This window comes from Rhopalosiphum padi, chromosome 1, assembly GCF_020882245.1.
Source record: "Rhopalosiphum padi isolate XX-2018 chromosome 1, ASM2088224v1, whole genome shotgun sequence".
NCBI lineage: Eukaryota > Metazoa > Arthropoda > Insecta > Hemiptera > Aphididae > Rhopalosiphum > Rhopalosiphum padi.
In genome coordinates, this window is record NC_083597.1 from 49,180,672 (window position 1) to 49,194,188 (window position 13,517).

The 13,517-nt window shown below is 25.2% G+C and overlaps 2 protein-coding genes across 2 annotated transcripts in view; one reads left to right on the forward strand and one right to left on the reverse strand.

The window, feature by feature from the left end:
* The window catches only part of LOC132932070 (uncharacterized), a 90,888-nt gene that overhangs the window by 16,829 nt on the left and 60,542 nt on the right, over positions 1–13,517 (reverse strand). The window contains exons 3-7 of the mRNA XM_060998268.1: positions 7,004–7,044; positions 4,418–4,466; positions 4,257–4,355; positions 3,246–3,454; positions 2,678–2,815 (exon numbers count right to left, since the gene is read on the reverse strand). Of these exons, the coding sequence (XP_060854251.1) occupies positions 2,678–2,815; positions 3,246–3,454; positions 4,257–4,355; positions 4,418–4,466; positions 7,004–7,044 (536 nt within the window). The remainder of the gene's footprint in view (positions 1–2,677; positions 2,816–3,245; positions 3,455–4,256; positions 4,356–4,417; positions 4,467–7,003; positions 7,045–13,517) is intronic.
* Positions 9,716–11,495, forward strand: LOC132917113 (endocuticle structural glycoprotein SgAbd-4-like). The gene is made up of 3 exons (XM_060977683.1): positions 9,716–9,873; positions 9,952–10,088; positions 10,585–11,495. The coding sequence occupies exons 1-3, from the start codon at positions 9,868–9,870 to the stop codon at positions 10,847–10,849; spliced, it is 408 nt and encodes a 135-aa protein (XP_060833666.1). The 5' UTR covers positions 9,716–9,867; the 3' UTR covers positions 10,850–11,495.

Sequence of the window (13,517 nt, forward strand, 5' to 3'; positions counted from 1 at the left end):
ATGTTTCATCGTTTCATTTATGAAAAATGAATGGTACACAGTGTATTATTACGCTCGAGGTCTTATACATATACAATGTACAAGTTCTTTTTTTGCTTGAAGCCATATATTTACAGTGAAAATGCTTACAGAAATAAGTTAGCTTATTTTATTATTATTTTTTTAACGAATATAACATAAGTTTCTATAATAATACGTAAAATGTATTAATTATTAATGCATAAATACTTACGCAATGCTTATATTGTCCATCATTAACAACGATAGGATTTAGTCTGTTCAAAACTACCAAATGAATTAAATTAAATTAATTTAGTGCTCTTAATTATTCAATTTATTTAACTATGTTTCTTCTTTATGCATAAATTAATTTCAATTCAATAGTATATTCATTGAACATTGAAGCACATTTCGTTGTTATCAATTAATATGATGTGACGGAATTAGTACAATCGCAAACTATCACTTTATCTTAAAACTTGATATTTATGTTATAAATTATAATATCAGCAAAAATATTTTTCTCATTGCTAATAAGAATATTGTTTCATGTATTTGACTAATTTTCTTCAAAAGTGGCACGCTAATGCACTTATACAATCTCCCAAAAAAAAAAAAATAATTATTAAAAAATAAATTATAATAATTGAGTGTCATTCTTTTTGAAAGAAAAATTTAAAATAGTCATTAAATATTACCTTTTTATGAACAATTTTATTGGTTTCGCTATTTAATGGGACATTGACTTAAAATATAATATTCATTCTATATTATATTTTATATATTCTATTTTAATATAAAATATGTTATTTTTTATTACTCAAAATAGTGTTCATTCTTAAAGTCTAAATTATTTCAAAGTCAATTGACTGGTTCTTTATTGTTTCACACTTTAAAACCGGCTTAACCTATGTTAATAATTACATAATTATATTTTTAAAAGTTTTTATACAGATTTTGTCTAGACATGACAAAAACAAATACACGTAACTAATTTACTTAAATTGATCGATTTAATGTTGAGTTGGCTAAAAACAATTCAATTGCAAAACGATATTTTAACGTTAATTCAATTTACTCCATCGATTAAAATAAATATAAATTTGGTAATTCCAAGAGAAAAAACAGTTAATTGGCTTTAATATATTTTTGGTCTCCACAGCTCAGATCATTCATAATAATTACCTATATTCAAAATTATGTTTTTTTTTTAAATAATATTTACTGTATATAATATATATTAAACCTAACGATATTATTTAGCGTAAAAATCATATTGATTTTCATAATAACAAATAATAATAATAATAATTATTAATAAATTAATAATTTAAAAAATAAGAAACAAGTCACAAATGCATGTTTTTGTTTTAAATTGTTTATTTACAATAAAGAGATGACGATATTACACGTTGTGTAAGTGGCGTTTAGTTAAAAAAAAAATGTATACAAGATGAGAAAAACTTGTCTGCAAAATGTCAATGGATTATTTAAATTTAATGAAATTACTTTTTTTTCTTATCTACGACTATATTATAATATTTTTATTTAAATTGCAATCTTTTGTTTTTGAATGTTTAAGATATATTTAGTGATTCTATCAATTGTTATTACAGGTTCATAGTACTAATATGTTTTATTACGATATTTTTTAGTATATTACAGTCAAAGATAGAAAAACATTGGGTTTTCTCTCAATATATGTAAATACAGCTCTATGTCAATCTTTTAATCTTGTTATTTTATTATTTTTTATGATGATATTATCACAACTTTGAAACACGCATAAAGGAAATATAGTTAGTGACTTGGGCATTGTTTTTGATACCAAAGTTACCATGTACTCACATATAAATATGCATTATATTGTAAGGTACTAAAACTTCATGGTTATGTTAGACGTGTTTGTGCTCAATATACATTAGTTCTACCTAATTTCCTAATAAGTCTTTGTAATACTGTGTCTTAATACGTTTTGTAGTATTGTAGTAAGATCCACATACTATTAATTAGAAAGCCTATAGGTAATAATATGATATTATTATGATACTATTATCTAGGCTCTCTAGTATCTACTATTAATCATAGTAGGTATTTTTTATGGCATTTATGTTATTGTAATTTTTTGAATTTATTTTAAAAACAGATTAATTACTGCATGACTATTCTCCTATTATTTTATTTCTATAACTATTCTCAAAACCTAACAGAAGAGTCTGTATTCAAGCCAAAATTTAAGCAAATAAAATGTATTTTCTGTCTTTCTTAAACTGTATTCTTTTTAAAATTTATTCTTCCTTTGCTTCTATATGCACCATTAATTATTTCATCAAAGGGCTGACCTTAATATGGATAATGCAAATTTCTTATCTTCAACCATTTTTCTACTACCTTTTATATTGTTCATATTAAATTATTTTGTAATATCTGGGTTTTTTTAGTGGGGGAGGGGAGTTATTTTTTTACAATAAATATTAGTTTATTTTAAATAATGATATAAGTTATCTATTGGAAAACAGACACGTGATAAAATAGCACCTAGATAGGCTATCCATGTCACCGTGTTATCACTATTTAATTATTAACAGCATAAAAATATATATATATATATTTACAGTAATGTAATAATAAATATATAAATGTATGAATATATAATAGCAATAGTTGTTGTACTAACCCTCCCGTCCTGGATGAGTTTCTCTATTGCTTGCGTCACCGACTTGAAGTCCTTTGTGAAGAAAATGTATTCCGCCATATCCTCGGGTGTCGCTTCCACGTTGAAGTATGACGACACCGGTGGAGGGAACTGCGAATCCTGAAAATGTATCAAAACTAATATTATATTATACAACACGTTGTTTGGAAAATGAGTCTTTATGTGATATAAGCTCGTATTATCATTAATCACTTGTAGTTATCACAAGGGTTCGAAACGAGAGTATATTATTTTGATTTGATTTGATTTTAATAACATAAACAGACATAGCAACATTTTGAAAATATATTATAAACATATTATATTATTTAATATTAACAAATAATAAATTACGAAACGGCATAAAACATAATATAATAGTTAAACGGTAAACAAAGGGTCCTTATTGCTAATATCATCAAACGACTATAGTTGGCTGATTTTTGTCAAATAATAATTGAGATGTATATATCTATTATTATATAGGTGTAGAAGGGGTCTTAGGGTCGGGTATTACAACTTTGAAATATACAGTTCTTGCGACTCTTACGTAGTTTTTTTTGTCGTATTCTCTGTATTTGCTGTCCCGTTTCTTTGGCGGTTCACCGTCTGATGCGTACATAGTCTGTTTGTGTATGCCCTTGCTCGGTATGTCCACCGACAATTGCACCTTTGTGTCCGGTCGACCGCCAGCGTCATGGTCGTTTTTTGACGAAATTTTTTGTTCCAGTTTAGCCATCAATTCGCCATTTTTATTCACTAAATCGACCGACAAAACTCGTGTCAATATAAATTACGGTGTAGCACCGTAATCAATCCATTTTTAGTTTAAAAAAAAATTATAAATTTCACATTTATCCTTCTTAACAGTATTATGTATTTAACGTAAAAGCAGTAACTCGAAACAAAAAAAAAATATGCTAAAATGCAGCCTAATCTTACGCATCCGTATAGACATAAATAATATATAAGCATTTATATATGAATTATTAACTATTATTTATATTTGTTTAAAATGTAGGTACCAATATAAAACGTAAATTTATGGAACGCGTACAACACGCGTTATACTATTGTTATATTTTATGGATCATCAAAAATAGATATATCTACACAGTTTAATTCCAAAGACCATAAAAATGTGTGTCTACCACGAACATATTATCCCATTATAAAAATGCGTGTATACTCAACATTTTTATCTCGTTATTTAAAGTGTAATAATTATTCTTTCGTGGGAACCGTAAATCGTAAACATGTCCTTACATACAATTATGTAATATAATCAATATCTCCTTTAAAGTATATCTTATGTATGTACCACGGTAAAATTAATATCGGAAAGTATTTTATTAATTTGTCATATTTCTTATGATATATAAGTACGACGAGAATGAATTTTATCTTGCAGAAACATCAAACGAATGTTATTCTTATTTAATTGTCAAACTAAAATTTTATACCCATCTATATTTCCCTTTTCCATTTCTTTATAAATAAAATAAAATATAATCAATAATAATTTAATGTAGGTTTATGTATATTGTTTGTTATTACTAACGTTGTTGTTTTATTTTAGCATCAGTTTTCTCTTTTCCGTTATCGTTTGTGTACGAAGATTCACGTGTTTTCATCATTGAAATTGATTCAGACAGTGCTCCTAACAAAAAAGTAAATTGGTTGAAGATTTTATTGTCAAACTATTTTAATTTCATAAGTTACCCGTTGGAGTTTTCAATTTCTCTAACTCTTGAACATCCTGATCAATAGCCTGCAAAAGATACTTACAATTAGTATGATATATATATTATCTATTCTTTGATTGATTATTATTTTGATTCAATGATTTGACCATTAGTGCTTTATACATATAAATTATTATAATTTAATATTAATTGTATTAATAATGTTGTTCATATAAATGAAAATAAATATAAACTTAATTCTGTAAGCAAAATTACATATTGTGGTTATTATTATGAAGTGATAGTATGGAAATTTTCCACAGTAATAATAATAATAATAATAATAACGTTAATAATATAATAATAACAACCATAATAATGGTAGTAAATAGTATAATAGTATTAAATATTTATTTGAAATATAATTGAAATAAACATTTATTATTTCATAGATGGAAGTATTATAAATTATTAAAATTATTTAGATTAATTTACGTTATCTATTATAGTACAAAATAGGTATACGTTAGATTTAATATTATGTTTAGGTGCTAATAGTTATAATTATTATAATTAATAAGTCCTATTTTTACGATTTTACAATAACTACGTGATTAAATGTTATAACAATACGTATTTCAAACATTATATTATTTATTATTTTTCATATTTTATATTGATACTCTCTATCACATGAATTATTTTCATTTGATCTAATTTATAGTAAAATAATATTATACCCATGAAGAATAAAAGTATTAATTACTTCTATTAATTACTTATTTGTATTATAAATTATAATGATGCATGATTAAATAATAAGTAATTTATCTATTCGAAAATCAAGAAATATTTAGCTATATGAAAGAGGAATAGTGTTTTTTGTTTGTTTTTTAATTTGTAAGATATTTTATTCTGAGCTATCATTTCAGAGGTATTTTAATCAAAACCCGTGTATTATATAGAACATATTAAATAATTTATATATCTTTAAATCCTTTTGAAGTTAAAAAACTTAAACTATAGAACAATAATTCTCACCCTAAGCGTTCTCGGAATAATCAGATTATATAATATTTTGGTATACGAGTTAAATATTTGCATAATATTAAAATATATTAACAATTCGATGTATTTGTTATTTGAAGTTTAAACAGATATTTTGACCTACTATATACTACACAATTTACAGTATTTCACATAAATTATTGATTTGAAGTTTATTGCATTGTAGAAATCATAAAACTTAAAATAACTTAATAAAAAATTATGAATAATGATATTAATAAAAAAAATACGAACTAAAAAACTTTGGATTAAAACTTAAACAAAGTTACTTGCATACCTAACAAATTTCTTTTCAAATATTTTTAAATTAAACAAAATTCATTTTTTTAAATAACATATAATATACCATATTGTAAACATTATTAAGTTTATTACAAAATGAAAATAATTATTATATTATTTATTAAACTCTTACTGAATTAAAAGTTTAAAAACTCTTTATTTTGTCTAGAATATGAATTAAATTGTTTAAAGTGAATTTTTTTCAAGAAAAAATCATGGGTGTGATACAATAATTGGTTTAATTCAAACAATGAACAAACTCTTGCAGATCTTTATCATATAAAAACTAAAAAATGGAATTTACTTTTTTTTAGTGTATAAAACACTTTTTTTAATATAGTGTAAATCCAAGTCTCGTGAAATTATACAAACTGTTATTCTAAATAAAATTATAAGTTGTCATTTATAAAATTTAACTTTGAAAGTTTGAAATATCTTTTGAATAATACATGATATGCCTATATAAAATAAGCTTGAATGAATTCGTATATGTTTGTAATTAATATTCTTAAATTTTAACTTTTAAAATCATAGTACACACTATACGATAAATACGTATATATATTTAATTTGTATTACCTATATTTTATTGTTATATGATTTATTTGTGTCTTGATTATGCAAGCTTTTTTTTAGCACACCTTTTTAAAATTTAAACATTGAAGATACCTTGTACATGTACATCATCGGATTACTGTTAGAAGATAGGATTGGTTTCAATGAATACATGTATATTTATGAAATTTCATTTGAAAGTAGTTTTAATTGATACATGTGTACTATAGAAATCCGCCTTAAACCGTTGGTAGGTTATGGTGTGGAGGCGGGATTGTCGTTTAATATATACGTTTATTTTATCGTTGACTACATCGATTTGTCGATTTCGTAGATGTATTGATAAAAGTATAAATATATATACACAATTGCCGACCAAAAAGTAAACCAGCAACATACTATACCTAATATATTATGCTATAAACTATATATTGAAGATGTAAACCCATCGTACATTACACGGCCATTATACGGACCTTGTATTATGTGATCACTGATCATTAATCAAGGTTACATAATATTAATAATACCTACTTTAGAATGAAAAAATTAATGTAATTCAAATGTTTATTTCATCTCTATAACATCAAATTGCAAATATTTTTTTTTTTGTGTTTGATTTACCTTGCATATATCATATTAAAGTAAAATATAATTATTTGCTAAAAATAGAATACATTTTTTACATAAATAAAGTTATACTGGTTTTTAAACTTACCCGAGAAGCGCTATTTTTAAAATCGATGTCCTGTGGGATATCTGAAAATAAAAAATATATTTATATATTAAATTGTTTTTTTTTTATGTATAAAGGGAATGAAACACATTTGGTGGTTGTTAAACCTTATCGAACGTTACAAAAGAAAACAATTGTGTGAATCGAAATATTATGTGCTTTTGTTGTACCTAATTCAAAATATAATAACATTTTTTATCAAAATTAAATAATATCATACACGACATACACTAATATATCATGTTAAGCTAGTTAAATATTTTGATGTGGAAGGGGGGAGGGTGCATATGTTAGCTCTATATTTTAAATTTATATTATTATTGTATGAAGTTAGCACCATAAACACGTCTTGTTTTCTATGGGTAACAGCAAACAGTCCAATAAACCACATGGCCAAAACGAATTCGTGTTTTATGATATTAATAATAAGTCAATTATTTGTATTAAATTCATTATAACTCAACACAATTTAAACAAAGATCATAGAATGGGCTGTCCAAAAATAATTATCATGAAAAGTAATAACATGCATATAGCGTTAGAAAATCAACAAAATCACTCATTTCATAATCGATTACTATCTTAATAATCAAAAAATCTCGATATAAAATTAATATAAAGAAGATCCCAATTACACATTTTCTAATGAATTTTAGTAATTTTATATTGATATTGCCTATAAAAATTAAATTTATGTATTCCAAACTAATAAATAATAAACTTAAAGAATTTATATCAAAATTGCCTTAAAAATATTATGTCAGCGCACTGATTATTTTCTTTTTCTGATCTACGCATAAGGTAGTAAATTTGAGTTCAGTCGAACTAAACTTGTGATGTTAGTTTTAGTATAAGAGTAAATTGAAATGTTATTAAACTTTGAGCTAGGATTAGTATTTGTAGTTATATACCGGAATCTTTATGTTATTTCAATTTTTATGCGATTTTATGACTGTATAAATTATTACAATTTGAAAATGCTTATATCTCACTTTAATATTAAAATACAACGTACATAGTTGATCCTACAAAAGCAGATAATGTTCTTCACTTAAAGTTTTTAAAATACTTAAGCTAATAACACGCAGTTGATTCTGCTAAACAAAACATTTACTATGTCGCGTATGGGTCAGGAAAGGAAACAAATAGTGCTATCACAATATCCTTTTAAGAATATTTCTTTACTGCTTACTACTTAATATAAACTTATATTAAATTGTTCGTCAAAGAGTTATTTTTTAGTTCTACTCGTAAAAAAAATTAAATCATATTTAATATCAAAAATTAGTAAAAATGATCACTCCATAGGGCGATAAATCTTTAAATATGTCTCTGCATTTAGAATGACATGCAAATAATAGCTATGTATACAAGCTAATTATTTTAAAGAAATTAATTTTCTCATAAAGTTTTAACATTTTAATTAAACAATATTTTTAAAATTGTATACTATTGTATTAGTTTAATTTTCTTTATTTTTTGAATGACTATACATTTGTTTAACATGATATGTTGTAACGAAAATCAAAAAATTAAAAACGTAATGATAAAGAATAGAAAAAAGTATCATTTTTTTTAAAAATATCTGTTTTGTTTTGTAATGATTTAAAATTATATAAAAAAAAATAAACTTTCAAAAATATTGATACTGTTTGGTTAAATTAATGCTCTAAAAGAATTATATACTATAAATAACTTCTATACAACTGTCAACTAGTACCTAGGTAGAACTTTCATCATACAAATAAAAAATATATTGTTGTGTATTATTGTATTGTTATCTGGAATTGTTGATTTGCGTATTGGCTTATATTCGTATATATGATCACGGTGTTTGTGTCTCCGAAAATAGTTAACATATTATCAGCCACTATTTAATAATAAATCGTAAAACATTGATGAATAATTAACTTTACATTTTTTAAAGGTATAATATTATGTTTAAACTATTATAGTTGTACATCACAAATCCTAAGAAATGATAAAGTATAAGAAACTGAAGGAACAAATAATTACAATATTATTAAAAATATAAAATATTACACAATTTAATGGTCGATAATAATTTAACATGCATTATATACAAATGTTTTGATTGTTTTCAAATGTGATGATATTTTATCGTACATTTCTTGCATATAGCACACAAAAATATTATAATGGAATAACTTGCTTGCAACGAGATCAGCGAAGGGAGATCATGATTACTCAACACCGGTTTTACGTATCCTTGTAATAGTCTGAGATTTTTTAAAAAAAAAATTACGTTTTTGGAAGTTGTCTGACATAAAAAATGCATTTACACAATATTTACAATTTCAAACGTATTTTTTGTTGACATATACAGCTATACCCATGTAATGTTACTTTAACTGGCGCCTACAATATAGTTTATTTAAACAAACTTCAATTTATATTGTTATATCGGTTCGTATCCTAGGCAAAGACTTAATACCGAAGATGATTAACGATTAGTTTCGATTTCATCGAGGGCAAAGATTTACAAAACGTGTTTGTCCGCAACCTCAGCGCGCGCATTCTGCCAAAACAAATGTCGTCGGACCGCTTTCGTAACGCGCTGACATAATAATTGTAATAATAATAATAGTATAATGTGATTGCGACCTTTCAGTTTGGACGATTCCGCCTCCGTTATTATGCTAAACACAAAACTGGTATCCCCCGTATTTTTTACGTCTTTGCCTCTTATGTCGCATGAAGATTCATACAAACACACTCGCTCGTGCGTATATAAATAAGACACGTATCCACTATCATCCTCACAAACTCATTGTACACTGAACAGCGAGTACTACAGATATACAAACGAACAGAAACTCTTCAAAATGCAGGTAAGTGTCGAAGATACAGAAATCAAATTTCTTCTATACCGATGATAACCATCACTCACGTTTCGTGCTTTTACACAGGTTACATTGGTTGTATCGTCATTGCTGTTAGCCGCCGTTGCGGTCAGCGCCTACCCCGCAGGACAAAATCCAGAATCCAGAGCCGTTATCTTGAGCCAAGAATCAGGAAACAACCCTGATGGTTCCTCCAAGAACAAGTATGTAAAATTAATTTTTTTTAAACCATGTACACACGGGCAATTTTTTTAAGCGCGCCAGTCTCATGTTTTTGAACATTTTTATTGATCTCATTAAGGATGTACCTATAGGTCCCGGGGTTAACAACGAAAATTATATTGGTTTAATTTTTATATTTAACTAAAATGTCTATAATAGTAAAATATTATATTATAATGCATTAACATAACATATCTAAATTAAACTTAAAACCTTCGGTGACTTTATGTATAATGTATTACGATATAACGCGCATGATAGATAGATAAAATATTAGGAGATCTGTGTAGAATTTACGTATATAATTTGTCATGCACTTTAAATATTTTTAACTATTAGCTGATGGATCATACTAGAGGATAATTTTTCGTTTTAACTTTTTCATTATTATTTTAATTCTATTTTAATAATTAAAAAAAAAAAGCATTTGTTTATTCTTAATCACATTTATATTACATTACGGCGTCCTTATTGCAGTTTCCAAACCGATAACGGAATCAGACAAGAACAAGTCAGCTACTTGAAACCAGGCCCTGAAGGACCCGTAGCAGTATTCCAAGGAGCAGTGGCTTACGTAGCCCCAGACGGCCAGACCATCCAAACCGGCTACGTTGCTGATGAAAACGGTTACCAGCCGTACGGAGCTCATTTGCCCACACCACCACCAATCCCAGCTGAGATCCAAGAATCGCTCAGACTTCTCGCCACTCTCCCCAGTACTCCTGAACCAATTTACCAATAGGACAGTGAAGACGTAGTCCACCCCGGCCCGGCTTATCCTTATTCTTGTACTATATATGCTCGACCTATAATGATTATCCGCAACATATCTATAGTGGTTTCCAAGCGCCAACTATAGCTTTGTTAATATTATCCTTGTACCGCTCTCCTGTCCGTTTACTTTATTATAATCTTTTACCATGATCTCGCTATTGCATTTTGATGTCGATGGCGATAATGTTAAATTTTATAATTACTATTTCTACTATTGCTATTTTATCTTCGAATTTATGATGATATTTTATAATCATCATAAATGTACAAGTATGTAATATATATACATAATATAATGTCAATTGTATTATACAAAAAATATATAAATATTGTGTTTTAAAAAAATGCGTTTTTATTTCGTCATTTTTTCACTAAAATTGTATAATATTTTATACTCAAAGCTTGTATGATATTAAATTATTCGCAAAATATTATTATGTAATTCAGGGAATGTGAAGGCTTCTAGATTCAAAAATTACTTATACTAAAAACTGATTAGTGGTAACGTATTTTATGAGTACTATTTCTAAATCTCAGACAAATATAATTTAAATAATTATGATTTTTATAGGACAAATTGTATAATTATTATATAATATACTGTTTTATTATAATATTTGATTACATCACCAACTCCACTAGTTAATATTTTGAATTATTCATGAGTCATAGATATAATATTACCTATTAAAGAATAAATTATCTACCATCCTGAAACAAACATAAATATATTGTGATCTAATTGAACTACATATTTTTATATTATTAAAGACTTGAGATATTTTTAAGAATTTTTACTTATATTGATTATTTAAATTTCCATTAAAAATAACTTAACTTCAGATTCCTTAAAATTAATATTGTAATTCATACTATAGAAATATAGTGTGGATAATACGAACTAGATATTATATTTGATATTAATATATATAGGCTAGTAAGGTTTATAGCAAAAGAGTTGACTAGTTTTATGTTATTACTATTGTTATTTAAAATAATAAAATATATTATCTAATGACATAATTAGTAATAAAAACAAAATAAACAAATACAATGTACATTACATTTGGATTCATACTTAATTTAAATAAAGTCTAATTGATAAAATTTATTTGGGGGAAAATGTAATTATTTAAGTATAATATATCTAGACTATGATTAATTCCAAGAATATCTATTTGTCATTAATGCAATAAACCTGAAAATTAACATGCTATATTAAAAAAAAAACTATTTGATAAGCATTTTTTTAATATTTGATATAATTCTAAAAGTAATAAGTCTAGTAAAATGTATATTATATATCATAAAATAAATGTATAACTATGTATACCTTGGTTATAAATTAATTCTGAAATTCAAACCACTCTTGTCGTACTAAGAATATTGCACAGGAAAAACTAAAATTAAATTGTAAATTTCTAAAAATAGCCATAGGTATATTCTCTACATTTATATACTTAGTCGTTACTTACATTTTTCGGAATAGATTTTTAAAAATCATTTTAAATATTCACACCATTATTTAAATTAAATTACTGATAACCAAAGTAAAACTCGATGACATGAGGAATACATTTTTCTCAATTTGACTTGATTTTTTAGAGTGGTCTCAATAGTTATTGGTTTCAATGAAGTTATTTATTTAATGTTTCAAATAATCAAGTAAGTAATCAATAAAATTATTTAAAATGACGATAATATTGCATCTACAATAAAAATATATTATAAAAATTGAATAATTACGTTTAAAAAAGCACACGTTTATCTTAGAGTTATTCATTTTAATGAATTCTACAGTATAAAATATAGGTACATTAAATTCATTAATTTTAATAGTTTTTCTTCTGGCCATTTTTGTAAATTTTTGGAAATTTAATCCTATCAAACATAGCACAGAGTTTCTTTGTCCATTTTTAATATGGAGATTTCTAAGGACTATTGCAATAACCATAGAAAGAAAACATTTTAAATCTATTGGTTTATTTTTATAAATAAAAGACCGCCATCCGAACACCAAATAATTACAATGTCGGGCAACCGCATTGGCATGCTAAAATTGCGTTACATTTTTACATGAAAGTTTTATGTATATTTATATTGTATATAACATAACATAACACGGATAAAACCTAGTTGTTAAAATAAATGAAAATAAATTGCCTTGACTTTATAGCTTACAAGGGTGTCGCAATTTCATATGAAAGGTTAACGAGGCGTATACGACTGAAAATTTCACACAAAAATCTTTTTAGCATACAATATTATTGTTGTTTTAAAACAGTTTAATATTTAATAGCCCATTATAATATGGCTGGAAGAGTTGAATTATAATATAATATAATAAGATCCAAGCGTTTATTTAATGGACACATTTTTTAAAATAAAAATTAAAATGTTCCCTTATTTATTTTAGTATGATTTTGTTTTATATATATTATTATCATTTATTAAAGTGTTTTGTTAAAATTAATCTACAAAATATTTAAAAAAAATACAATCTTTTAGCGAAAATAGCGAAATACAAATCGACTTCTTCTATATATAAAATTAATATCATGTCTATTTTCGTAACAGATTTCCGAATTTACTATTAATTAGTATTATGAATAATAGCAAATATCTAATAAACTAAT